The sequence below is a fragment of the Scyliorhinus canicula genome, chromosome 5 (assembly GCF_902713615.1).
Source record: "Scyliorhinus canicula chromosome 5, sScyCan1.1, whole genome shotgun sequence".
NCBI lineage: Eukaryota > Metazoa > Chordata > Chondrichthyes > Carcharhiniformes > Scyliorhinidae > Scyliorhinus > Scyliorhinus canicula.
The window spans coordinates 89,508,667-89,536,045 of NC_052150.1; the positions used below are offsets into that span (position 1 = coordinate 89,508,667).

General features: G+C 47.0%; 1 protein-coding gene across 1 annotated transcript in view; it reads right to left on the minus strand.

The window, feature by feature from the left end:
* LOC119965620 (ubiquitin-conjugating enzyme E2 E2-like) overlaps positions 1 to 26,862 on the minus strand; it is a 253,520-nt gene extending 226,658 nt beyond the window's left edge. The window contains exons 1-2 of the mRNA XM_038796406.1: positions 26,687 to 26,862; positions 23,786 to 23,836 (exon numbers count right to left, since the gene is read on the minus strand). Of these exons, the coding sequence (XP_038652334.1) occupies positions 23,786 to 23,836; positions 26,687 to 26,862 (227 nt within the window). The remainder of the gene's footprint in view (positions 1 to 23,785; positions 23,837 to 26,686) is intronic.
* Positions 26,863 to 27,379: the final 517 nt, after the last annotated feature.

The following is a 27,379-nucleotide window of genomic DNA, read 5'->3' on the forward strand; positions in this document are numbered from 1 at the left end:
TTGACTGTTACGGCGCGCCAAGTACACATCCAGGTATTTTTTTTAAAGGATATGAGGCATCCCGCCTTGACCATCCTCCCAGGCAGTGCATTCTAGGCAGTCACCACTCTCTGGGTAAAAAAGCTTTTCCTCAAATCCCCCCAAAACGTCCACCCCTCACTTTGAACTTGTGTCTCCTCGTAACTGATCCTTCAACTGAGGGGAACAGCTGCTCCCTATCTACCTTGTTCATGCCTCTCATAACCTTTTATACCTCAGTCATTCAACCCTCAGTCTTCTTTGCTCCAGAGAAAACAACCCAAGCCTATCCAACCTCTCTTTCTAACTTAAATGTTCCATCCCACGCAATATTCTTATGAATCTTCTCTGCACCCCCTCCAGTGCAATTACCTCCTGCCTATAATGTGGCAACCAGAATTGCACACAGTACTCCAGCCGTGGCCTCACCAAAGTTCGATTCATCTCCACCATGACCTCCCTGCTTCTGTAATCTATGCCTCGACTGAAAAGCGAGTGTCCCATATGCCTTTTTCATCACCCTATTAGACTGCCCTTCTGCCTTCAGAGATTTATGGACAAACACGTCAAGGTCGCTTTGTTCTTTGGAACTTCCCAGTGTCAGACCTTTCGTAGTATACTTCCTTGTTAAATTACTCCTTCCAAAGTGTATCACCTCACACTTTTCAGGGTTAAATTCCATCTGCCACTTATCCACCCATTTGACCATCCCATCTATATCTTCCTGTAACCCAAGACATTCAACCTCTCTTAACCACCTTAACCAATCTTTGTGTCATCCGCAAATTTACTGTTCTACCCCTCATATGTCATTTATATAAATGGCAAACAATAGGGGGCCCAGCATGGATCCCTGCAGTGCGCCACTGGTCATTGGCTTCCAGACACTAAAGCAGCCATCTGTCATCACTCTCTGTCTCATTCTGTAAAGCCAATTATGAATCCAGCTTATCAAATCACCCTGTATTCCATGTGAATTTGCCTTCTTAATAAGTCTCCCATGTGGGGACCTTGTCAAAGGCTTTGCTGAAATCCATGTAAACTACATCAACTGCACAACCCTCATTTATACACTTTGTTACATGCTCAAAATATTCAATCAACATGACCTCCCTCTGACAAAGCCATGCTGACATTCCATGGTCAAAACTTGCCTCTGCAAGTGGAGATAGATTCTGTCCTCAGAATCTTTTCCAGTAGTTTCCCAACCACTGACGTGAGACTCATTGGGCTGTAGTTCCCTGGCTTGTCTCTACAATCTTTCTTAAAAGTGGGACCACAATAGCTGTTCTCCAGCCTTCTAGCACCTCCCATGGGGCTAGAGAGGAATTAAAAATTTGGGTCAGAGCCTCGACAATCTCCTCCCTCATCTCCCACAGCAGCCTGGGACACAGTTCATCAGGACCTGGAGATGTGTCCACTTTTAAGCCCGTAAATACCTCCAATACCTTGTCACTCTCTATGACAATATTCTCAAGAGCTTCACAGTCTTTCTCCCAGAGCTCCAGAACAACCTCCTCATTTTCTTGGGTGAAGGCAGATGTGAAATATTCATTCTTGTTGGTTCCCTCATAACCTGTTGCAGTCCAGTCCAGCAGCTATGTCCTTTAGGACCCAGTCAGCTCAGTCTGTGCTGGTACTACCAAGCCACTCTTGGTGATGGGCATTGAGGTCCCCCACCCAGGGCATACTCTGCATACCCTTGCCAACCTCAGTGCTTCTTCGAAGTGGTATTCAACATGGAGGAGTACTCATTTATCAGCTAATGGTGGCCAATATGTGGTAATCATCAGGAGGTTTCCTTGCCCATGTTTAACCTGAAGCCCTGAGACTTAATGGGGTCCAGAGTCAATGTTGAGGACTCCCATGACTCCCTCCCGACAGTATACCACTGTGCCACCACCTCTGCTGGGTCTGTCCTGCGGTGAGAAGGGACGTAGCCAGGAATGGTGGTAGTGGTGTCTGGGACATTGTCTATAAGGTATGATTCTGTGAGTGTGACTATGTCAGGCTGTTGCTGAACTAGTCTGTGAGACAGCTCTCCCAACTTCGGCACAAGCCCCCGATGTTAGTAAGGAGGACTTTTCAGGGTTGACAGGGCTGGGTTTGCCATTGTCGCTTCCGGTGTCTGGTTCGATTCCGGGTGGCCTGTACGGTTTCATTCCCTTTTTTGTGTTTTTGTACCAGTTGAATACAACTGAGTGCTTGACAGGTCAGGTCATTTCAGAAAATCTTTAAGAGTCAACCACATTGCTGTGGATCTGGAGTCACATGTAGACCAGACCAGATAAGGATGGCAGGTTTCCTTCCCTAAAGGGCATTTGTGAACCAGATGGAGTTTTACGACAATCGACAATGGTTTCATGGTCATCATTAGACTTTTAATTCTAGATCTTTCATTGAGTTTAAATTCCATCACCTGCGATGGTGGGATTCAAACTCAGGTCCCCAGAACATTATCCTGGGTCTCTGAATTACCAGACCAGCAACAATACCATTATGCACCACCTCCCCTATTCAGCCGCGCCAAGCAGAACACCACTGCTCCTTCGCCCCAACAGTCCACAGCATGGAATCACCGGCCTCCGGCTGCTTTCTAGAATTTTAAGGGCTTCTCCTTAGCCCTGTTTGATTACCAGCACTTGTCTCGAGCCCTATTCATTTGAAGACTGCTCCCGACAGCACTTTCTTTAATTGGAGACCGGTTCTCATTTTCTTAAAGTCAACTGGGCCTGCTTCTCTCCCCTATCTCTTGTCCCTGCCTTTGGGATAGGGACATATCCACGTCTCTCTACCCTCACACAGGGATGCTTAATTATAATAATTTTTATTGTCAAAGTAGGCTTACATTAACACTGCAATGAAGTCACTGTGAGAAGTCCCGAGTCACCACATCCCATGCCTGTTTGGGCACAGAGGGAGAATTCAGAATGTCCAAATTACCTAACAGCATACCGAGGAAACCCACGCAGACACAGGGAGAAGGTGCAGACTCCGCACAGACAGTGACCCAAGCTAGGAATCGAACCTGGGACCCTGGCATTGTGACTCAATAGTGCGAACCACTTTGCTACCGTGATGTTGGAACCGAAGGCAAACAGATCCCAGCCGTGCTCGCTGGAGTTGGGGGGGGGGGGGGGGGGGTGAAGGCGTTGGCTGGGCTCATAAGGGAGATGAGAGGAGTCTTCTTACATCTGAGTATTCGTTTTACTCTCTAGTCCACAAGGTATATTTGAGAATTGACATTTTTGTGGTGGGAAAGGCGGTATTGGCTAGGGTTACAAGGTTGGAGTACGCAGCATTTGTGATTTTGCATCATGCTCTGCATTGGATAGATGTGATTTTGGAGAAGGGGATAGCCCAGAGGCCAGGGTGGAGAATGAACGTGAGGTTGTTAGCAGACCGGAGCTTCTGTGACAAGATCAGGAATGTGTTCAAAGAGTATGTGGAGTTTAACTGCCAAAGTGGGTCTCACAGTCGGTGGTGTGGGAGACTCTGAAGGCAGTAGTGAGGGCAGAGGTGATCTCGTTCAAGGCTAAGGTGGAGAGGGAAGAATGCCAGAGACTGATAGAGGAGATTTTGAAGGTGGATGGGAAGTATGGGGGACCTGGCTCCGGGTCTCCTTGACAAGAGGAAAGAGCTGCAGGGGAGGTTGGACCAATTGTTCACAGGGAAAGCGGTGCATCAGTGGAGAAGGGCGAGGAGGGGCTGTCTACGCATATGCGGAGAAGGCAGGACGTATGCGAGCCAGCCAGCTCCAGAGGGAGGCAGCAGCGAGGGAGATAGTTCGGTGGTGGCTCCAGAGCTGATTAATTAAGTATTTTGGGAATTTTATAGGGACCCGTAGAGGTCGGAGCCACCGGAAGAGAAGAAGGGGATGAGGAAATTTCTGGACGGGCTGGAGTTCCGTGGCTGGAGAGGATAGGACAGGGTTGGAGGAGCTGGTGGGGCAGCAGTAGGTGAAGGAGGCAATTGGGCGAATGCAGGCAGGCAAGGCGGCGGTGACCAATGGGTTCCTGGTTGAATTTTATAAGAAATTTAAAGCAAGCTGGTGCCATTCATAGTGGGAATGTTTGAGAATGCAATAGGTAGAGGTGTCTTGCCACAAACGACAGGCAGGCTTCCATCTCGTTGTTACTAAAGAAGGAAAAGGAACCATTGGAATGTGGGTCATTTAGGCCCATATCTCTGCTGAATGCAGACACCAAGATACTGGCAAAGGTGTTGGCGTCAAGGTTGGAAGGGAGTTTCCCGAAGGTGATTGGGGGGACCACACTGGGTTCGTGAACGGAAGGCAGTTGTTCTCGAATGTGAGGGGGTTGCTGAATGTGGTCCTTTCTCCAGCAGAGGGAAAAGAGTCGAGGTGGTGGTGGCACTGGATGCAGTGGAGGTGATTGTTCGGGGAGAGTGGGGAAATTTGATGGCGGTACTGGAGAGATTTAGAATTGGGCTGAAGTTTGTGGCGTGGGTGCACCTTCTGTATAAGGAACAGATGGCGAGTGTGCTCACTAACAGCATGAATTCAGGGTATTTCTTACTGCCCCGGGATACAAGACAGGGATGTTCTATATCCTCCCTTCTGTTTGCATAGAATGAGGGCTATAAAGTCCTTGGCCTGTGCTCTAAGGAGCTTGGGGTTGTAGAAGGGGATTGTGAGTGGGGGTGGTGGAGAATAGGGTGTCTCTATATGCCAACGATTTGCTGTTGTAATTTTGGAACCAAATGCGTCGGTGGGGAGTATAACGGAGCTGCTCCAGAGATTCGGGATGTTCTCAGGGTATAAACTGAATCTAGGGAAAAGCAAGTATTATATGGTCTCCCCACCAGGAGTGGGGGTGAGGTAGCTGCCACTTTAGTTATTTGGGGGTGCAGCTGGCTCGTCAATGGGCAGGGTTTGGAAGTTTAATTTCACTAGCTTGTTGGACAATCTCCCTTTGTCGTTGGCGGACCGGGTGCAGGCATTTAAAATTTACGTTTTGCCCCGATTCCTGTTTTTATTTCAATGTCTGCCGGTCCTTTTACCCAAGTCCTTCTTCAGGGGGGTTTGTACAAGTTGATCTCCTCGTTCATTTGGGGGCGGGGGGAAGGTGGCCAGGATTAAGAGGATGTTAACGCAGAGGTAACGGTACATGGGGGAGCTAGGTCTCCCAAACTAGCTATATTATTATTGGGCAGCAAATGCAGAGAAAGTGCAGGCTGGAGCAAGGAGGGCGGGGCTCTGTGGGTAGAGGTGGAGGTGGGCTCTTGCAGGGGGTCGGGGTTGCAGGTGCTGACAAAGGCGCTGCTCCTGATGGCCCCAGGAAAGTACTCGATGAGTCTGGTGGTGGTGGCCACATTGAAGATTTGGAGGCAGTTTAGGCAGCACTCTAAGCGATGCCGCTTAGGGGAAATCATGGGTTGAGCCAGGGAGGATGGATGCGAGGTTCGGAGATGGGACGAGAGGGAGATTAAGGAAATTAAGGATTTGTTCCTTGGGTTGCGATTCGCGACCTTAGAGGCGCTGGGGCAGAAGGATGGGTTGGCGCAAAGGGAAGGGTTTAGGTACATGCACGTGCAGGACTTTGCAAGAAAGGTTTTTCGACCTTCCCGATTGCGTCGGCCTCCTGATTGCTGGAGGTGGTGCTGTCAGCGGGAGGATTGGAGAGAGGGGTCGTCTCGGCAATCCACGGAAGGATCCTGGAGGAGGATTAGGTGTCCATGGAAGGGGTTAAGGCGAAGTGGGAGGAAGAGCGGGGGGTGGCACTGGAAGAGGGACTGCGGTGTGAGGTGCTGGGGAGGGTGAATGCCTCGACTTTAAGTGCGAGGTTGGGGCTGATACAGGTGAAGTTAGTGTACAGGGCTCAATTCATAAAATCAAGGATGAACCAGCTGTTCAGGTGGGCGGAGGATATGTTTTGGTCCTGCTCGAAGCTGGAAGGGTTTCAGAGTTTGGTGTTCAGTACATCTTGGGGGCTTGCATGAGGATGAGGAGCCAGGTCCCCTGGAAGCCATGGGATGGATTCTATGCCGGCAGGATGCTTCATTTTGCCGGCAGCCCGAGGGCTTCCCGACGGTGTGGGCTGTCCCATAATGGGAAACCCCATCGACCAGCCGGTGTAACAAAGTATCCTGCTGGCGTGCTGAAACAGAAATGTGGCGCGGCGGGACAGAGAATCCAGCCCCATATTCGGGGTTTCGGACCAGCCCGAGCCGCAGGCAGGTGTGGGGGAAGATGTCTTAGCCTTCACCTCCTGATCGCTCATACGCGGGTCTCGTTGGGTTGGTGGTCTGCTTCTGCACCCTGTGCCTCGGTGTGGCTGGGGGAACCTGGAGTTTAGGACCCTGGAGAAGGTGAAGTTCGAGCTGAAGAGGGTGAAGGAGGGTTTCTACAATTGTTTGGGTTTGTTCATCATGCACTTTTGGCAGTTGGTTACCATTGACTGTTGAGGAGGGATGGTCAGGAGAGTTTGTTTGTTAGGAGATGTTTTTGTATTGTGAAAACCTGTCGATTAAAAACACTTTTTAAAAAAAGTTGTTGAACTCAATGTTAAGTCCAGAAAACTGTAATGTACTTAATTGGAAGATGTTGGGCTGGATTCACCGCAGCCCCGCGCCGAAATCGCGTTTAGCGCAGGGGTGGAGAATCGGGCTCGCACCACACCCTCAATTCTCCGGTCCCTGAAAAATCGCTCATGCACGATTTACGCGGCGCGGCTGGGGGGCCATTGCCAGAGGCCCTCTCAGCAATACTCAGGTCCCGACCGGCCGAATTCTCGACGGCATGGTTCTAACCACATCTGGCCAGTCGGGACTCAGTCTGCGGCCGCCTTGGTGGGGGACGGGGGGAAATCAAGTAACAGAGGGACCTTATGGACGACCGGGGTGGCGATTGGGCAGGTTAGATCGAGCGGCGCAGGGCAGATCGTTGGGACCTTCTTTGTTGTTCCAGGTCCGCCGGCAGAGACCGGCATTGCGTTCGGCCGTTGCAGCTGGTGGCCACTGTGCTCATCCGCGGACTCGCAACCGGAAGTGCGGGGGCCCGTCTCTGCTGAAGCTGTGAGAAGCACTCAGGGACCCTACCAGCCCCTTCAAGTTAGGAGAGTAGCAGTAAATTGTTTAAGGAAAGTCTGGCATGAAACGCCAACATTTTTAAGCGGGCGTGGGGACATCACCCCATTTGTGGAGAATCCAGCCTGAGGTGGTGTTTCTTCAGTCTGCTTTGGGTCTCACTGGGGGATTGCAGCAGGCTAAGGACGGACATCTCAGCATGAAAGCAAGATGCTGAGTTGAAATAAGAACATAAGAACCAGGAGCAGGAGTAGGACATGAAATGAAATGAAAATCGCTTATTGTCACGAGTAGGCTTCAATGAAGTTACTGTGAAAAGCCCCTAGTCGCCACATTCCGGCGCCTGTCCGGGGAGGCTGGTACGGGAATTGAACCGTGCTGCTGGCCTGCTTGGTCTGCTTTAAAAGCCAGCGATTTAGCCTGGTGAGCTAAACCAGCCCCTGCCCATCTGACCCCCTCGAGCCTGCTCCGCCATTCAATGATATCATGGCTGATCTTTTTTGGACTCAGCTCCACTTTCTGGCCCGAACACCATAACCCTTCATCCCTTTATTCTTCAAAAAACTATCTATCTCTATCTTTAAAACATTTAATGAAGGAGACTCAACTGCTTCACTGGGCAAGGAATTCCATAGATTCACAACCCTTTGGGTGAAGCTGTTCCTCCAAAGCTCAGTCCTAAATCTACTTCCCCTTATTTTGAGGCTATGTCCCCTAGTTCTGCTTTCACTCGCCAGGGAAACAACCTACCCACATTTATCCTATCTATTCCCTTCATAATTTTATATGTTTCTGTAAGATCCCCCCGCATTCTTTTAAATTCCAAAGAGCACAGTCCCAGTCTACTCAACCTCTCCTCATAATCCAACCCCTTCAGCTCTGGGATTAACCTAGTGAATCTCCTCTGCACACCCTCCAGCGCCAGTACGCCATAGCCCATCACTACTTCCTTAGTGATAACAATCATCTCAAGGTCCTCACCTGTCATAGCCTCATTTCTATCAGTCGCTGGCATGTTATTTGTGTCTTCCACTGTGAAGACCGACCCAAACACCCTGTTCAGTTCCTCAGCCATTTCCTCATCTCCCATTATTAAATCTCCCTTCTCATCCTCTAAAGGACCAATATTTACCTTAGCCACTCTTTGTTTTATATATTTGTTGAAACTTTTACTATCTGTTTTTATATTCTGAGCAAGTTTACTCTCATAATATATCTTACTCTTCTTTATAGCTTTTTTAGTAGCTTTATTGTTGCCCCCTAAAGATTTCCCAGTCCTCTAGTCTCCCACTAATCTTTGCCACTCTGTATGCTTTTTCCTTCAATTTGATACTCTCCCTTATTTCCTTAGATATCCACGGTCGATTTTCCCTCTTTCTACCGTCCTTCCTTTTTGTTGGTATGAACCTTTGCCGAGCACTGTGAAAAATCGCTTGGAAGGTCCTCCACTATTCCTCAACTGTTTCACCATAAAGTCGTTGCTTCCAGTCTACCTTAGCTAGCTCTTCTCTCATCCCATTGTAATCTCCTTTGTTTAAGCACAAAGCAGTGTTTGATTTTACCTTCTCACCTTCCATCTGTATTTTAAATTCCACCAGATTATGATCACTCCTTCCGAGAGGATCCCTAACTATGAGATCATTAATCAATCCTGTCTCGTTACACAGGACCATACCTAGGATCGCTTGCCAAGCAACAAGAAGATTGGGGATTGCAGACTGAGCAAAGGTGTTCTGCCAGGCACTCACCCAGTCTGGGTTTAGCCTTCCCAATGTAAAGGAGACTGCTTTGGGAGCAGCGAATATGGTAGACCAAATGGATGGAGGTCCAAGTGAAATGCTACTTCACCTGAAAGGAGTATTTGGGGCTCAGACAGTGAGGCGGGAGGGGGTAAAGGGGAAGGTGCTGCACCTTCTGATATTGCATGGGAATGTGTCATTGGAAGAAGATAGCCCCTTGAATGCGGAGGCTGGTGTGATGAAGACTGAGAACAAGGGGATCATGGACCCCATTGTGGTTCTGAGGGAGGGGAAGGTGTGAGGGCAGGGTAACTGGAGGTGGGTTGGACATGGTTGCGTTTCCTTTCAACCACAGTCGGGGGAGGGGGGGTTGGGGGAACCTCGCTTGAGGGAAAAGGCAGGCATGTCTGAAGTCCTGGTTTTGAAGGCATCATATTTGGAACAGATGGAACGGAGGTGGAGAAACTGGGAATGGAGTATTTACAGGAAGTTGCTGTGAGGAGCTGTCGTTGAGATAGCTGTGGGAGACAGTGGGTTTTTAATTAATATTGATGGTCAATCTTTCACCAGAAATGGAGACAGGGAGGTCAAGGAAGTGGAGGGAAATGTTGGAGATGCACCATGTGAAGGTGAGGGGAGGGGTGGAAATTGGAAGCAAAATCGACAAATATTTCCAAGTCCAGGCGAGAGCATGAAGTGGCACCAATACAGTCATTGGTGTAACAGAAAAATATTTTTTTCCCTAACCCTAACTGCCCTAACCCCCTCCTCTTCACGCGGACATCCAGTTCAACAAAACGAGACTGTGAAGTTTCTCCTCCATCTTAACCCCTGTGTTGTTCCTAGTGTCTTAATAAAGCTCGTAGTCTCAAAGTTGGAGAAGATGCTTTATTGTGAATTTGTTCTGTCTTCAGAGTCTTCAGGGCCATCTGTTTTTGTTTTGCTTTCACCGAGAACTGACCCTGGTCCTCCAAGTAACACACTCTGCTACCTTGGGTGGAAAACTCCAGCCTTTGGGATTCTCTTTTCCCATCCCCCCCCCCCCCCCCCCCCCACCACAGGTTTCCCGGTGGCGTGGCTTCAATAGGAATTCCCATTGATAAGCGGCGGGAAGAAAGAACCCCTCACCAACGAACAGCACGCTGCCGAGAAACATGTGGCTGGGGGACTGGAGAATCCAACCCCTTACCTTTATGCCACTATCACTACCTTCAGCCTTTAATGCTACCATTAACACTCTCTTTGCCTTGTGTCCATGACATTTTCGTCAATCTCTCCTTAGTTCCTACTAATCCCTGATCTTCCATTCTGCTCCAACTTCTCCATCCCCTTCCATCATATTTCTATCCCTCTCTAGCTCTGAAGATGTCATTCGGACTTGAAATATTAACTCTGTTTCTCTCTCCATAAATGCTGCCAGCCCGCTGAGTTTATCCAGAATTTTCTGATTTTATTTCTGTACTCCTCTCCAACTCCAGCACTAGACAGGGTAAAGGCACCAAAATACCCTTTTCTGTCTAGGCCCAGAATCATTGAGAATTCCTGTTACAATTGCAACAGAATGCCTACACCTGGCAATTTGGGGAGGAGGCGGCATAGTGGTATTGTCACTGGACTAGTTAACTAGAGACCCGAAGCAATGCTCTGGGGACACAGGTTCAAATCCCACCAATGCAGATGGCGAAATATGAATTCAATAAAAATATGGAATGAACAGCCTACTGATGACCATGAAACCATTGTTGATTGTCGTAAAAACCCATCTGGTTCACTAATGTCCTTTAGGGAAGGAAATCTGCTCTCCTTACCTTGTCTGGCCTATATGTGACTCCAGAGCAATGTGGTTGACTCTTAAATGCTCTCAGGGATGGGCAATAATTGTTGACCCAGCCAGCGACGCCAACATCCCATGAACGAATTAAAAATAAATAAATAAATAAACAGTAAGTCACATTAATACTAATGCGTAGTAAGATATCTCAGGTCTGAAGGCATCCATGATTAGAAGGAAACAATGCTGCCATCTGCAGTAAACATTACAATAATGAGCTTAGTTACAAATCAAGTAGAAATGCTGTTGTTAATACAGCAGTGGATCATATAACATGTTACTTTGGTAATAATGAAAGTTGTAATCAGTGAACAAATCTTGGAATCATATTTAGAAAAACAGAATTTAACACAAACATTATACATTCGTCTTTGAGCTATCAGCTCCTTGTGAGCAACCTAACTGTCTTAGTTTTTTATGTACACTTCTCTTCAGCCACAAGACAGGTAGAGAAAGATACCTCAGTATATCGAAGTACATTTGAATCAACATTCTTTAGCTTCAGTCAAGAGTATATCAGGTTTTGAAAGGCATTGAGCAAGGTGATTTGTCAACAAATACAGCCCTCAGAATGGTGACACTTGAACCTTTCTTAATGCACATACCTCCGAGAACTTTGTGGCCTGCTTCTCAATAATGGATGTTATTGGGCATGTTGCAGGCATTGTTGACCTTCATAAGGCTCTTTGACAGTTACCACTTTTGCACATTTATGATGCTTTGCCTCGATGAGTGAGATCATTTTTGGGAAGCCAACATCTGCACTTACAAAACTTGAATGCTTGAAGTTTCAATCAGTGAAAATGAGTTAAAAGATGCTCAGGAGACAATGAGCCTTAAAGGCATTGTTAAACAAATATTCTCAGTAAATATTTAAAAATCAACAGAAAGACAATCCAACTAGAGGTCAATACATACTTTTTCAAAAATGCCTAACTACATAAATCCCAGAACTTTTAAAAAATATATTTTTATTCAAGGCATTTTCACAAGTATTCAAAATATCAGAACACATCAACTCAATAAACAACCACAGCCCTCCTGTCCCCTGACACAAACATCCCGCCATGCCCCGCCTTCCCCATTTTAACCCCCTTGCCTTCCCCATCCCGAATGCCATCCTTGCTGACCCCTCAATCCTCCATAAAGAAATTGAGGAACGATTTCGAACTCCGGTAGAACCCCTCTACCAACCCTTGCAGAACGAACCTGACCTCCTCCAGCCTCAGAATTCTGCCAGGTTGCTGATCCACACCCCCACTTTCGGGGGCTCTGCGTCCCTCCAACCTAGCAAAATCCATCTCTAGGCTATCAGGGAGGCAAAGGCCAAGACGTCATCCTCTCTCATACCCTGGACTCCTGGGTCTAACGACACTCAAATATTGCCACATCTGCACTCGGAACCACCACCACACCAAACACCTCGGACATCATGCCCGAAAACTGCTGCCAGAACCAATCTTGGACATGCCCAGAACATCTGGACATGATTCACGCCCCCCCCCCCCCCCCGCCCCGTACACTGTCCACACCTATCTCTACCCCGCAAAGAACCTAGTCATCCTCGCCACCGTCATATGAACCCTAAGCACCTTAAACTGGATGAGGCTTAACCTCGCACATGACGAGGACGCATTCACCTCTGCAAGGCCTCCGCCCACATGCAGCCCCCCACCTCCCCTCCCAGCTCCCCTCCCAGCTCCTCCTCCCATTTATGCTTAATATCCCCCACCAGGGCTCCCTCCCACTCCATCAATTCCTTATAGATATCTGACACCTACCGCTCCCCTATTTCGTCCTTGACATCAACTTGTCCTGCAACCCCAGGGGCGACAAAGGGCGGCACATCTCTCCTTGCGAAATGCCGAACCTGGCCCTGGGGGTGCGACTGGAGCTAACCCCTGAGGCTCCCCACCACCTGGTGCTGCCAATCCTGTAGGGCTGCTCCCATCTTGAACAGGGTCTCAATGCTCGCAGCCATGGAGCACAGGGAGTGGATCACCTCCCCCGGGACTGCGCCACATCAAGCTGTGACTGTGGCACCACCTTCTGGGTCTGTGCTAAATCAGCCAGCACCCGGGCAATGTCACCGACACCCTTAGCCATGGCCCATAGTGACCAGGCCACGCTCTGAGGTGACACACATGCCATGAGGAACTGCAACTCAGCGGGGTCCCACTTGCTCACCCGATGCCAACCTCCACCTCGGTGACTGCCCTCTCTCTGGGCCCATCGACTAGGTCCAATGCCCGCTGCTCTTCTGCGGTGAGGGGCCGCAGATCTGCCGGTCCCCTCCAGTCTTTCCCCTCTCCCAGCGGTTGAGAGCTGCGTTCTCGGGGCGGGGAGGGGACTGGAAAAAGCACAGTGTTAGACAGTCGAATAGGGGGTAAGTAGCTGGTGGCCTTCGTTGCCAAGGCACCTTCCTATAATGTGGCGACCAGAATTGCACACAGCACACCAGCTGTGCTGTGGCCTCTCAAAAGTTCTACACAACTCCAACATGACCTCCCTGCTTTTGTATTCTATGCCATGATTGATAAAGGCGAGTGTCCCATTTGCCTTTTCAACACCCTATTAACCTGCCCTCTGCCTTCAGAGATCTATGGACAAATATGCCACGGTTTCTTGGAACTCCCCAGTGCCAGGCTATTCATTGAATACTTCCTTGTCATATTACTCCCAAAGTGTATCACCTCACACTTTTCAGGGTTAAATCCCATCTGCCTCTTTTCTGTCCATTCAACCATCCTATCTACATTTGCCTGTAACCCAAGACACTCAACCTCAGTGTTAACCACCCAGCCAATCTATGTGCCATCCACAAACTTACAGATCCAACCCCCCAACATAGTCACCTATATCATTTATATAAATGACAAACAATAGGAGACCCAGCACTGATCCCTGTAGTGCTCCACTGGACACTGGCTTCCAAACTCAAACTTAAATCAAGCAATTAAAGGGAAACATTTTAATCTACAGGTTTGTGAGCACATTATAGTATATTGTTCTAATGCAAAATAAATTTCCAACTTAGGTGCATTCCCAAGTTTCTGGCCCCTGAAATTGGTTGAACTGTTCCAAAGTTATGTCTTTGTGGTATTCATTATGAGGAGACCTACTTTTATCATTTTCTTTATGCGTTCCTACTGCTCCAACGTATATCAGAATATTATTCTAACAATATATAAATACATCATTACATCAATGGATAATTAATTAGTGTAGCATTTAATCAAAGAGGAACATGATGGGCGCGATTCTCCGCCCCCCACGACGGGTCGGAGAATAGCGGGAGGGCCTTCCCGACAATTTTCCCGACCTCCCGCTATTCTCCCCCCCCACGGCCACCCCACGACACGAATCGCTGCTCGCTGTTTTTTTACGGCGAGCAGCAATTCTTCCCTATCCGATGGGCCGAGTTCCCAGGCCTTTACGGCCGTTTTCACGAATGCCAACACACCTGCTCTCACCGTTCGTAAAAACGGCCGCAAAGTGCCGTTCTCGAGAACCATGGCACCGATTGGCATGGCCGCACCACGGCCGTGCCAAGGGTGGCATGGGCCCGCGATCGGTGCCCACCGATCGCGGGCAGCGGGTCCGAACCCCGCGCACTCTTTGTTCCTCCGCCGCCCCGCTGGATCAGTCTGCGGGGCGGCTGAGGGGCATAACGGCCCGCGCATGCGCGGCTGACGTCATCATGCGCGTCAGCCGCCGTTACCCTTGGCGCGCGGGCTTAGCGAAGTTCGCTAAGCCTGCGATGCCGTGGTTCACGGGGCCCCGCTGCTAGCCCCGACCGGGGAGCAGAATCGGGTCCCGGGAGGGGGCGCGGAGGCTGCCATGAAACACGGCCAGTTTCACGGCAGCCTTCACGACTCTCCGCATTTGCGGAGAATTGCGCCCGATATATTTTGCAGAGTACCTGAAGTTACCAGAAGAATCAATCTGCTTCTACCAACTAAGTGGTGGCTGACACAATAAAGGCATCCATCTGGGGCCACAGAGATGGCACTTGTTGGTGACATTACATCTAAAAGTCATGCAACTTCCATAGTAAAATTTTAAAAAATAGACACTCCTAAATGTGGTCAATTATCTGGGTAAATTGTACCAGAATTAGTTTCAGTTCTTAAAGCACTGTATAAGACTACTGAATAAAGCTGAAATAACAAACTGGAAGCCAGATGTAAAGATTTGAAGTTATATAATCTTAAAAGACTAATACAACTTTAAATTGATGCACTACAAACCAAATTATGGATTATACTGGTGAAAATATATCAATGACAATCTGTTGAAGATGCAATATTTTCATTGACTGATGCAGTCTTTAGGGTCACATATTTTGAGAGGGAACTATAAAGCATTTCACATTTGCTTGTGAAGGGTTTGATTGATTTGTGTATGGCTATACTGCTGGTGTCAAAGTGGATCACATCTGTTAATTACTCTGCCTGAATGATTCTTATATTCTCAAATGACTGTGATAATTAGGGTAGAGATATGATTTAAGATTATCAAGTCCACTGCTTATTCAAAAACTAATGAAAGTGGCGATGAGGATAGTCAAGCATGAAGGCTATGTCACAATTAAGGCAGCGAAGGGGCGGAGGAGGCTGGATTTGGGGTTGTTAGTGGATGAAGGGGTGTGTGAGCAGGCAAAGCAGCCATTCAGGGCCACATGGAGCTAAACGACTCAGGGGAGGAACTCAAGGTGGCAGTTGGGGGGGGGGGGGTGGAAGTGCAGTTCATTTCAATTGTGGGGCACAGGAAGAAAGCAGAGCAGGCAGAGATGGCAAGACTGGTGGACGAGGTTTTCAGGGTTGACAGAAGGTATTTGGAGGCCCGGAGGCAGGGCTGTTGAAGGAGAGGCAGAGGCTCCAGATGAAGTTTGGGCTTGTATCTATGGGGAAGGTGGTGGGGCAGTGACAGAGGGGCAGTACATGAGTACGGGGAGAAAGCAATAGGATGTTGGCCCATCAGCTGATGAAGCAAGAGGCAGCAAGGGAGATTGGCAGAGTGAGAGATGATAAGGGTAAGGTGGTGATGGACCCGCAGGGGGTGAATGGTGCGTTTGAGGTGTTTTATTGAAGGCTGCCAATATTTCTGTTTGTGTGTCAGAACCTCCCAATCTTCATCCCCAAGTTGTTTTATAGAACAGACTGTGCAGAAGGAGGCTATTCGGCCCATAGAGTCTGCCCCGACCCACGTAAGCCCTCACTTCCACCCTATCCCCGAAACCCAATAACCCCTCCTAATCTTTTTGGACACTTAAGGGCAATTTAGCATGGTCAATCCACCTAATCTGCACATCTTTGGACTGTGGGAGGAAACCGGAACATCCGGAGGAAACCCACACAGACACGGGGGGAACGTGCAGACTCTGCACAGACAGTGACCCAGCGGGGAATTGTACCTGGGACCCTGGCGCTGTGAGGTCACAGTGCTATCCACTTGTGCTACCGTGCTTCCCCAAAGTAGGTGAATGTGCTAATATCTGGTGGGCAGGTCAGACCCTGCGGGTTAGGAGGGCTTTTCTGGAGACAGGGTGGGGTGGGGGGGCGGGGTGGCACTGGCACCGCCGAACATGGTGAATTAATACTGGGCGGCGGATATCGCTATGGTTAGGAAATGGGTCGTGGGGGAGGTTTCGGATGGAGGCGGCATTATGTCGGGGAACATGTTTGAGGGCTTGGTTGTCGGCGCCTCTGCCGTTCTCGCCAGCCAGGTACTCCGTGAGCCCAATGGTGGTGTCGGCGCTAAGGCTGTAAAACAATGGAGACAGCATTTGGGGTTGGAGGGTGCCTCGGTATGGGCACCGATCTATGACAACCATAGCTTTGCGCCAGGGGGGGTTGGATGCGAGGTTCTGGAGGTGGCGGCAGGCGGGGATTGAGCGATTTGGCAATCTGTTCACAGGGGGCAAATTTGCAAAGTTGGAGGACCTGGAGGAAAAGTACAAGTTGCCCAGGGGGAACGGTTTTAAGTACCTGCAGGTGCGGGATTCAGAAGAGAGGTGCCATCCTTTCCTGGGCTGCCGACCTTGGGGTTGCAGACAAGGTGCTGTCTGGGGACGAGAAGGTATTCAATGTCTATGAGGAGTTGATGGATTGGGAGGGAGCCCTGATGGTGGACATAAAGTGCAAGTGAGAGGAGGAGTTGGGAGGGGAGGTGGGGGCCGGGATGTGGGCAGAGGACTTGCAGAGGGTGACTGCATCCTCGCCGCATGCAAGGTTTTAAAAAAAATTGTGTGTAATTAAATTTTTTCAAATTAAAGGGGCAATTTAGTGTGTTCAATCCACCTACCCTGCACATCTTTGGGTTGTGGGGGCGAAACCCACGCAAACACGGGGAGAATGTGCAAATTCCACACAGTGACCCAGAGCCTGGATCAAACCTGGGACCTCTGCACGTGAGGCAGCAGGGCTAACCCACTGCACCACCGTGCTGCCGTGTGTGAGGTTAAGCCTCATCCAGTTTAAAGTAATACATAGGTCGCACGTGACGGTTGCAAGGATGCGTAGTTTCTATGAGGGGGTAAAGGACAAGTCCTGGACACGTCCAAGGCTGAAGGGGTTCTGGAAAGGGGTTCGCGGACATAATATCCAAGGTGCTGGGGGTGGAGATGGTATCAAGTCCAGAGGTGGCAATATTCGGGGTGTTGGAAAACTGAGGAGTCCAGGAGTGAGAGAGGCCGTGTTTTGTCCTTTGCGTCCCTGATAGCCCGGAGATGGATTTTTCTCGGGTGGCAGGACTCAGAAGCTGCCGAAAGTGGGGATGTGGATGAGCAATTGGCCGAATTCCTGAGGCTGGAGAAGGTCAAGTTTGTCTTGAGGGGGTCACTTGATGGGCTCACCTGGAGGTGGAAGCCATTTTTTGATTTCTTTAAGAAGGTTTGAAGGGTCGGGGGGGGGGGGGGGGGGGGGGGGGGGGGAGAACTGCTATTTAGATTGGTAGGGGACAGTTTCAGGTATCCAAGTGGAGCGGGATTGGGACCGGCTACATAAATTGAACTTGGCCAGGTTGGTGGGTCAGCTGAAAGATGATTTCCGGAGATGGAATGCGCTCCCATTGTCTCTAGATGCTAGAGTCCAAACGGTGAAAATGACAGTCCTCCCGAGATTCCTGTTTGTATTTCAATGTCTCCCCATCTTCATTCCGCGGTCCTTTTTTAAGCGGGTCAATAAAGTTATAGCCGGCTTTGTATGGGGGGGGGTAAGGAGTAGTGGCCGGCATGGTAGCACAGTGCTTAGCACAGTTGCTTCACGGGTTCGGTTCCCAGCTTGGGTCACTGTCTGTGCGGAGTCTGCATGTTTTCCCCACGTCTGCATAGGTTTTCTCCGGGTGCTCCAGTTTCCTCCCACAAGTCCCGAAAGACGTGCTTGTTAGGTGAATTGGACATTCTGAATTCTCCCTCAGTGTATCCAAACAGGCGCCATAGTGTGGAGACTAGGGGATTTTCACAGTAACTTCATTGCAGTGTTAATGCAAGCCTACTTATGACACTAATTATTATTATTATTAAAATGGGGAAGGAGGAAGGTGAGGATGGGGTGGTATTGGGGGAGCAAGGGGGAGTGGGGGTGGGTTGTTTATAATGTTGTTTGCTTGTTCTTCTGCTTTTGCATGTTTATATGAAAATGCCTTGAATTGAAAAAAAATTAAGAATGGCACAAATAAAAAACATTCCAGTAACTGCTTCCATAGAATCCTGACAGTGCAGGAGATCATTCGGCCCATTGATTCTGCACCGCCCTCTGAAAGAGCACCCTACCTGGGCCTACTCCCCACCTAAACTGCACATCTTTGGTCACTAAGGGTCAATTTTAGCGTGGTCAATCCACCTAACCTGGACATCTTTGGAGCATGGGAGGAATCCAGAGCACCCAGAGGAAATCATACAGACACAGGAAGAACATACAAACTCCACACAGTCACCCAAGGTCCGGAACTGAACTTGGATCCTATGGCACTATGAGGTAGCAGTGCTAACCGCCCGTTGTTGTAAATAAATGCATTTTTCTGGCAGGAATAAATAAGATGTGATGGCATGGTATTAGCATTTATAGGTGTTGCCTTCATTAAATGTCAACGTTTATTGTCATTTTGATTACATAATTTAAGGCCTATTTATACTACAACTACAGAGTCAACCTAGCTGTTATACAATGCCATAACTCCAAAATAGGCAAGAATTTGTACAAAACGTTAAAGTTGATGCACCAATATTAGAAATGTAGTTTATATGCAGCCTTTGAGACATTCCCTTGATGACAATCAAAATTATCATTTCTGATCGTGAGTGTCCGAGCTATGACTTTAAAAATGGGAGTTTTTAAAGCAGAAGCAGAACTGCTGCACATGATGCCGTATTAAAGCTTGATAAGCTTAAAAAATTACTTAAATCCACCACCACCCATGATACCATGACTATTATCTATTGCCTACTGAACATCAAGTGGTGGATAATTCATCTTATCAGTAACAGAATTGAATTGATCCTCTTCATTTGCCACAAGGAGCTCTACACTCTAGCGCCATGAACTCATATTAATAAGATGAAAATGGTTAAGATTAATAGTGTTCAAGGTACACAGCCTTGATTTATTAAAAACTGACTGCACACCATCAAAATAGTTTTCTTACTTAATACTTAAGATAAAGTGACAGCAATTTCCTGATAATTATCTGTAAGTTATCAGTCAATCGACTGACATTGATCATATCAAATCATCAATTTGTATTAACTCCCTGAATAACACAGGTGATGGCATCTGTGACTAGCAGGGTAAAAACATAATAAAAGTGCTGAACATAATTCAGATTATAAAAATTAAACACGAGGGAGTGATTTAAAAGCTTTAATAATTACAACTACAGGCAGGTGACTGACACTCTCATTGAAATGCTCTTGCATTGAATTACAAATTTGTAGAGAAATGTATTCTAGGCGAGCTGATCTCGGTCTGGGCTCACAGCGACAGGGCGGACAGGGCAGAGACGGACCCACTGGTAAAGGAGATTCTACAAGTCGACAGGAGGTACGCGGAGACTCCAGAGATAGGGCTTTTAAGGGAACGGCGGAGGCTACAGGCGGAGTTCAGCTTGTTAACCACAGGGAGGGCAGTAGAACAGCTCAGAAAGGCAAGGGGGGCAATCTACGAGCACGGTGAGAAGGCTAGCAGGATGCTTGCACAGCAGCTCAGAAAGAGGGAGGCAGCTAGAGAAATAGATAAAGTTATTGACGGGGATGGGAACTTAGTTGGGGACTCGGCAGGGATGAGCAAGGCGTTCAGGGATTTCTACAGCAGTTTGTACAGGTCGGAACTCCTTGCGGGGCCGGAGGGGATGAGGCACTTCCTGGAGGGGCTGACTTTCCCAAAGGTGGACGTGGAGCTGGTAGAGGGACTAGGGGTCACGATCAGGTTGGAAGAGATAGTGGAGGGCTTGAAGGCCATCCAGGCGGGTAAGGCCCCGGGACCAGATGGTACCCAGTGGAGTTCTACAAAAGTTCTCCGGGATATTGGGACCGGTGCTGATGAAGGTGCTTAATGAGGCAAGGGAAAGAGCGGTTCTGCTCCAGATGGTATCACAGGCCATGGTTTCGCTTATCCTGAAATGGGACAAGAATCCAGAGCTATGTGGGTCTTACAGGCCGATTTCCCTGTTGAATGTAGACGCCAAACTGTTGGCCACAATTTTGTCCTCCAGGATTGAGGATTGTGTCCCGAACGTCATTGTGGAGGATCAGACGGGGTTCATTAAAGGCAGGCAGCTGGTGGCCAATGTAAGAAAGCTGTTAAACGTGATCATGATGCCCCCGGAAGGTAGGGAGGTGGAGGTGGAGGTCGCAATGGATGCGGAAAAAACTTTTGACCGGATTGAGTGGGATTATTTATGGAGGGGTTCTGGGGCGGCTTGGATTTGGGAGAGGCTTTATTGACTGGGTCAGGTTGCTGTATCAGGCTCCTGTGGCAAGTGTACGGTCGAACAGGACGACTTTGGACTATTTTAGACTGCACCAGGGGAACGAGACAGGGATGCCCCCTCATCCACTGCTGTTTGCGCTGGCTATAGAGCCGCTGGCAATTGCTCTGAGGGCCTCAAGGGGCTAGAAGGGGCTGGTCCAGGGGGCGGTGGAGCACAGAGTCTTGCTGTATGCAGACGACCTGCTTCTGGATGTTTCAGATCCAATTGAGGGGATGGAAGAAATCATGGGAATTTTCGGGGAATTCGGCCGGTTTTCAGGGTATAAGCTTAATATGGGGAAGAGCGAAATGTTTGTGATCCAGGCGAGGGGTCAGGAGAGGCGACTGGGGGAACTGCCATTTAGATTGGTAGGGGACAGTTTCAGGTATCCAAGTGGCGCGGGATTGGGACCGGCTACATAAATTGAACTTGGCCAAGTTGGTGGGTCAGCTGAAAGATGATTTCCGGAGATGGGATGCGCTCCCATTGTCTCTAGATGGTAGAGTCCAAACGGTGAAAATGACAGTCCTCCCGAGATTCCTGTTTGTATTTCAATGTCTCCCCATCTTCATTCCGCGGTCCTTTTTTCAGCGGGTCAATAAAGTTATAGCCGGCTTTGTATGGGGGGAGCATGTCCCCTCGAGTGAGGAGGGTGATGCTGGAGCAGAGTCGGGGAGAGGGAGGGCAGGCGGCTAACGTAACCATGATTAGGAAGTGGCTGGTGAGGGGGCGAGGGCTCAGCATGGGTGCGTATGGAGGCGGCTTCTTGCAAGGGCACAGGTTTGGGGGTGCTGGTAACTGCACCCCTGCCGTTCCCGCCGGCGCTGTACTCCACCAGCCCCTTTAGAGTCTGGGGGCAATGGAGGTGATATATGGGAGCAGTGGGAGCATCGGTTTGGACCCCAATCTGCGATAATCACCATGGGGAGGATGGAGGGGGGTTCCGAGTATGGCGGAGAGCAGGGATTGAGAGGATGGAGGACTTGTTTACAGACGGGAGCTTTCCAAATACGAGGGCACCGGAGGTGAAATTTGCATTGGCGGGGGGAAACTAATTTCGATATCTGCAGGTGCGGGACTTTCTGCGTAGACAGGTACCAACCGTCCTACTCCTGCCGCTAAGGGGGAATTAAGGACAGGGTAGTTTCCAGAGAATGGATAGGGGAGGGGAGCGTTTCTGACATTTAAAAGGAACTTATGGGATCTGAGGAGATGCAGACTGAGGAACTGAAGTGAAAGTGGAAGGAGAAGCTGGGGGTAGAGACAGAGGAGGGCCTTTGGGCAGACGCGTTGAGTAGAGTCAACGTGACTGCAACTTGTGCCAGACTCAGCCTGATTCAATTCAAGGTTGTTCACCAGGCTCACATGGCAGTGGCCCAGATGAGCAGATTCTTTGGGGTGGAAGATAGGTGTGCAAAATGTGCAGGAGGACCAGCGAACCATGTCCACATGTTTTGGGAATGTCCAAAGCTGAGGGGATTTTGGCAGGGGTTTGCTGATGTCATATCCAAGGTATTAAAAACAAGGTTGGCATTGAGTCCAGAGGTGGCAATTTTCGGGATTTCGGAGGATCTGGGAATCCAGGAGGAGAAAGAGGCAGATGTTCTGGCCTTTGCTTCCTTGGTAGCCTGGAGACGGATACTATTAGCTTGGAGGGACTCAAAGCCTCCGAAGTCTGAGACCTGGCTATCGGACATGGCTAGCTTTCTCTGTCTGGAGAAAATTAAGTTTGCCTTGAGAGGGTCACTGTTAGGGTTCGCCCAGAGGTGGCAACCATTCCTCGACTTCTTCAAGGAGAATTAATTGTCAGCAGAGGCGGTGGAGGTTAGGTTAGCGTAGAATAGGGGGTTAATTAATGGTGGGACCTGTTTGGGGGGGGTGGGGGGAGGGGCGGTGGTATGTGCACTATGTTTATATTTTCATGTACATTGTTTATATTGCTGATGTTACAATGCCAAAAAATATCTCAATAAAATGTTTATTAAAAAAATATATATATTCAAAGAAATATATTCTAAACATTGAACATTTTAAGATCCAAACCATAAATCCAAACTGGAAAAAAACTAATGTAATTCCATTTTTTACATTCAGTAGTAATAGTCAGTAGCTGCAAAAGGTGCAGGGAGCATTATATTCAGCAACAAATTATTTAATGTAGAGACTTTCTAATATTTGCAAGAGGAATGACATATAGACGTAAACTAGTGCACTGATTTGGAGTTTGAATAATTCCATTTTTCATACTACAAGCATCCCTCTCCAGAACCCTAGTTTCTGACCAGGTAGAATGGTGATACTCCACTACTTTGTTAGCCAAGCACCATATAGTTTCTGTTGGTTAATTTTACAGGCTACAGAAAGCATCCAGCTGTCTTACAAAATGGTTTTTAAATATTCAGTTTACAAATATTCAGATAATGGGTGAATATGTTAATACAAAACTATTTACTAACGTGGAATCTATTGAATTGCAATGGTGTGAGCATAAAGAAATAAATAACAAAAACTTTAAACGCCTGATAAACACTCTATCAATAAGTCAAAAGTAGCACTAAGTTTCAATGCAGGAATAATGCTGCTACACACTGAAATACCAAATAAAATGTACAAAAGTAACAGTCCTTGGATATGTAAAGAAACAATAAAATATGTAACACTTTATAAACTATAATGTTGGAAAATTAATCAAAGTTTTAAAATATAATTGCAATATTTGAGAACCACATAAAAAGCAAGGCAGGAACTGAAACTAGCGAACAACTCAAACAAATTCTGCAGAAAGTCTAAAAGTCACATGAATATTCAGAGCCAAATAGAACACTTCTTGTAACAAATGCAAATTAATATTTTTTGAACTTCAACAGCAAATGAAAATCACATTCTGAACAAACACCTAGTGTGCTAATGAACACAAATCTTGATTCACTATTCACAACTGCTGATTTGATCAGTATAAATCATTTTCATGAAAACAAGCTCAAATTACACAATTGTATTCAATAATCATACAAAAGCTCCAAACTTCCTTAACTTTAGAAGCTCATCTAATACTTCATAGTCTTGCATGTTGAAAAGGACAATGTCCTAGTGGAAACAATCCAGGAAAAGGATATAGTTTCTCTAATAACCTGACCAATATTTCCACATCACAACAAGAAATATATCCAACTGTTCTTACCTGCAGTTTGGAGGAGGATCCAGTGTGATTTTGGCAAGTTCTTTCTGAATTCTACAGGGAAGCACAAAAGAAAATATGTTCCCTGAGGATACACATTGTATCCATCCTATTTTAGAAACCAGTGAAATTTCAAGCAGTAGTTGTCTTTTGCAGAAGGCATATCTCATTTTGTGTGGTTAAAAGAATCTAAAGGGAACATGTTTGTTCCATACAAACATTTGTACAAGATTAAAACATAATCATGTACATCAGCAGCACGGTAGCATGGTGGGGCAGCACGGTAGCATGGTGGTTAGCATAAATGCTTCACAGCTCCAGGGTCCCAGGTTCGATTCCCGGCTGGGTCACTGTCTGTGCGGAGTCTGCACGTCCTCCCCGTGTGTGCATGGGTTTTCTCCGGTTTCCTCCCACAGTCCAAAGATGTGCGGGTTAGGTGGATTGGCCATGCTAAATTGCCCGTAGTGTCCTAAAATGTAAGGTTAAGGGGGGTTGTTGGGTTACGGGTATAGGGTGGATACGTGGGTTTGAGTAGGGTGATCATTGCTCGGCACAACATCGAGGGCCGAAGGGTCTGTTCTGTGCTGTACTGTTCTATATGTTCTATGTTCTAACTACCTTGATATTTGCTGCAACCAGTCGGGTTAGATCAAGCTCTTCTGCAGCACAAATAAAAAAGATCTGAAGAATGGATGGAGTCTTAAACTGATTTGTAAACTGTAAATTTGGAGAGTTGGTGAAGCTTAATGGAAATGTAAATTTCATGTCAGTTAAAGGTCAAACTATTCAGTGGTACTTTTTAAGGTGAAGGTCCATAGAGATTCTCTCAAATATGGTGACTCATGTTACATAATGGTTACATAGCTACCAATAGTCCTGCAAGACTCTCAGCCTCTCCTTATGCCCATTCTTCATTTGTGAGCCTAGAAAGCAATGGATAATAGGATATTCAATTCTCGGAATTGCAAAGCTAGTCCTGAGCCTGAATCTATGTCTACATATGCATTTTTTTCCAGCAAAGAACTCAGGATAAGGAGATTACTTTGGCAATGCTTTCCTTCTCTTGTTTGCAGATTCTTAGATCAACTATTTCACACTGGCCTGGGATTACTCTGGGACATTTCTGATCTGCATGGCTCTGTATTATATCACATGGTTTATTAACCTACTAAGTCATTGAGAGAATACATTTTAATTTATTATTGGGATCATTAGATTGCTCTCAGCATCACTGAAGTATCAAATGTTACCTCTAAACCAAGGCTGAGGAGTTTCTTCCTTGTTAATTTTGATGGTGTACATCAAATCAATGTAAAACTGACAGTAATTTGTTTTAATGTGTCAATACATAAAATTGTTATGGTCTAAAGAAAAAAAATAAACAAATAATGTTTTAATGTGTCAATACATAAAAATGTTATGGTATGAAGAAAAAAATAAAACAATAATGCCTGAATTCATAGAACATAGAACAGTACAGCACAGAACAGGCCCTTCGGCCCTCGATGTTGTGCCAAGCATTGTCCGAAACCAAGATCAAGCTATCCCACTCCCTGTCATTCTGGTGTGCTCCATGTACCTATCCAATTACCGCTTGAAAGTTCCTATTCCGCAGTTTATTCCGCACCCTAACCACTCTCTGAGTAAAGAACCTACTTCGGACATCCCTCCTATATCTCCCACCCTGAATCTTAGAGTTATGCCCCCTTGTAACAGCAGCTGAAATTCAAATAAGATTTGAAGCAAATGAAAAGGAGAAACATTAATTTCACATTGTTATAGGCTCTGTTGCCCTTCCTTATTTAATTTAGCAAGTATTTTATTGAAAATGTCTCATCAAAATCAGAAAATAAGTCTGTTTTCCACTTTGTGCGGTTCAAGTATTTATGCATTTATTCATTTATCAGAAGTCAAAGCGTATTTCTAGGTGCTGTTCTTCTTGCTAATTAGCTTAGACTGGGTGATAATTTTGCTATTTCATTTATTTCACTTTCTAAATACAGAAATAGTAGTCACATAATGAGTGCTGACAATTATGCTGCTTGCACTAATATTTTGCAAACTGACATTTGCATATACTATACTCACCAAACTTTTGGAACACAGAGCTCAATAATACTGTAAATACATATTTTACAAGTTTTTTCAAACAGAATTTTCACTATAACACTGGTCAGGACATGAGCAGGACATGAGCAGAATTATGTGCTTCTCCTCAAATAGTACTTTGTAATCTTTGAGCTTTGATCTCAACCACTGGGATAAAGATAGAACCTTCCGTACAATTCTGGCGTGTCAGTCCAGATAAGTTTTGTGGCTGCTGCAATATAGCTTGAACATAATGGGGGTGCCAGCAGCATAAAATAAACTAACAGCAAATCAGGAGCCCATTTAAAATTGCACCCAAATGCAACCCTTACAGAATCCAATAATTACCTTGCTGCATGAGTTTTGTACTGATACAGGAACTGATAGTGGCACCCATGTTGGCAGTGTTTAACAACAGAACTGCAAAATTGCATTCATTGTCAACTTGTAGGACCATGGTTCAGTGGGATAACATTTAAATAAGCAAAGTAGCTTGCTTTCCTTGTTAACAATACTCAAGTTCACATTCACAGTTCTCAATGTATCAAGCAGGATAAACGTTTCAAGTGAAAGTATAGAACCTGCACTCAAAATATTTGACTTTCACTAAATACAAATTCTAGTCTAACGAGATAATAGTCCACACCTGCACCATTAAAAATAATAGAACAATAACCTATTGAAGTCAAGCAGAAGAAAGCTGTGTCGCGTGTATTGCCACAAATGTGTTGAGCCAAATTAATTCCGCCTTGATTTTGGCACGTATATCCTTCCCAGTACGACGAACAAAATTATCATTTTCGAGTATGATGGTACCTTTTAGCACTAGTTGAAAGTTTAGCCGCAGTTTTACTGGAAATCTTGGCATCTTTCTTCTTGGACTGGGGTTGTTCCCGCTCTTGTTCTTGTGGAGTACTTTCACGCTGATCTCCATCTGAGCTACCACTACTGGTACTGGGGCTGTCATCAGCTCTCTGCGGCTCACTGGACATCTTACTCGTTCTGGAATTTAAAACAAATAAATTAAATGAGCCATTTGTGGTGGTATGAATGTGAGCACTGCCATTGGTGCAGAGCATGGGTTTCCCATTGGCTCTGGCCGGTCATGTGCCTCTCGTCCGATTGGCTGGGACTAGTCATGTGACTGCTCACCAATTGGTCGAGAGGTAAGTAGACCCCGCCTCTGAGGCGTGGTATAATTACCCAGAGTTCCCGGCGGTCGGCCTTACTCTGTTGTCGACCAACGGGCTAACAACTAGCTGATTAAAGCCACAGTTTGGATCCTAATCGTGTCTTGAGTCCAATTGATGGTACATCACCATTCGATACACTTTGCCACGTGGAAGTTAAATATAGTCTTGTGCCAATTAAAATTCACCATCCAGTGCCTCGCATGTGTTTTTCATCTTGTAAATGCTAACAGTTTAAAAAGCAACCACACCAACTCCTAATACAGATTCCAAATCGACAGCAGGGCACACATCCGATGATGAGAGGTGATTCTTGTGT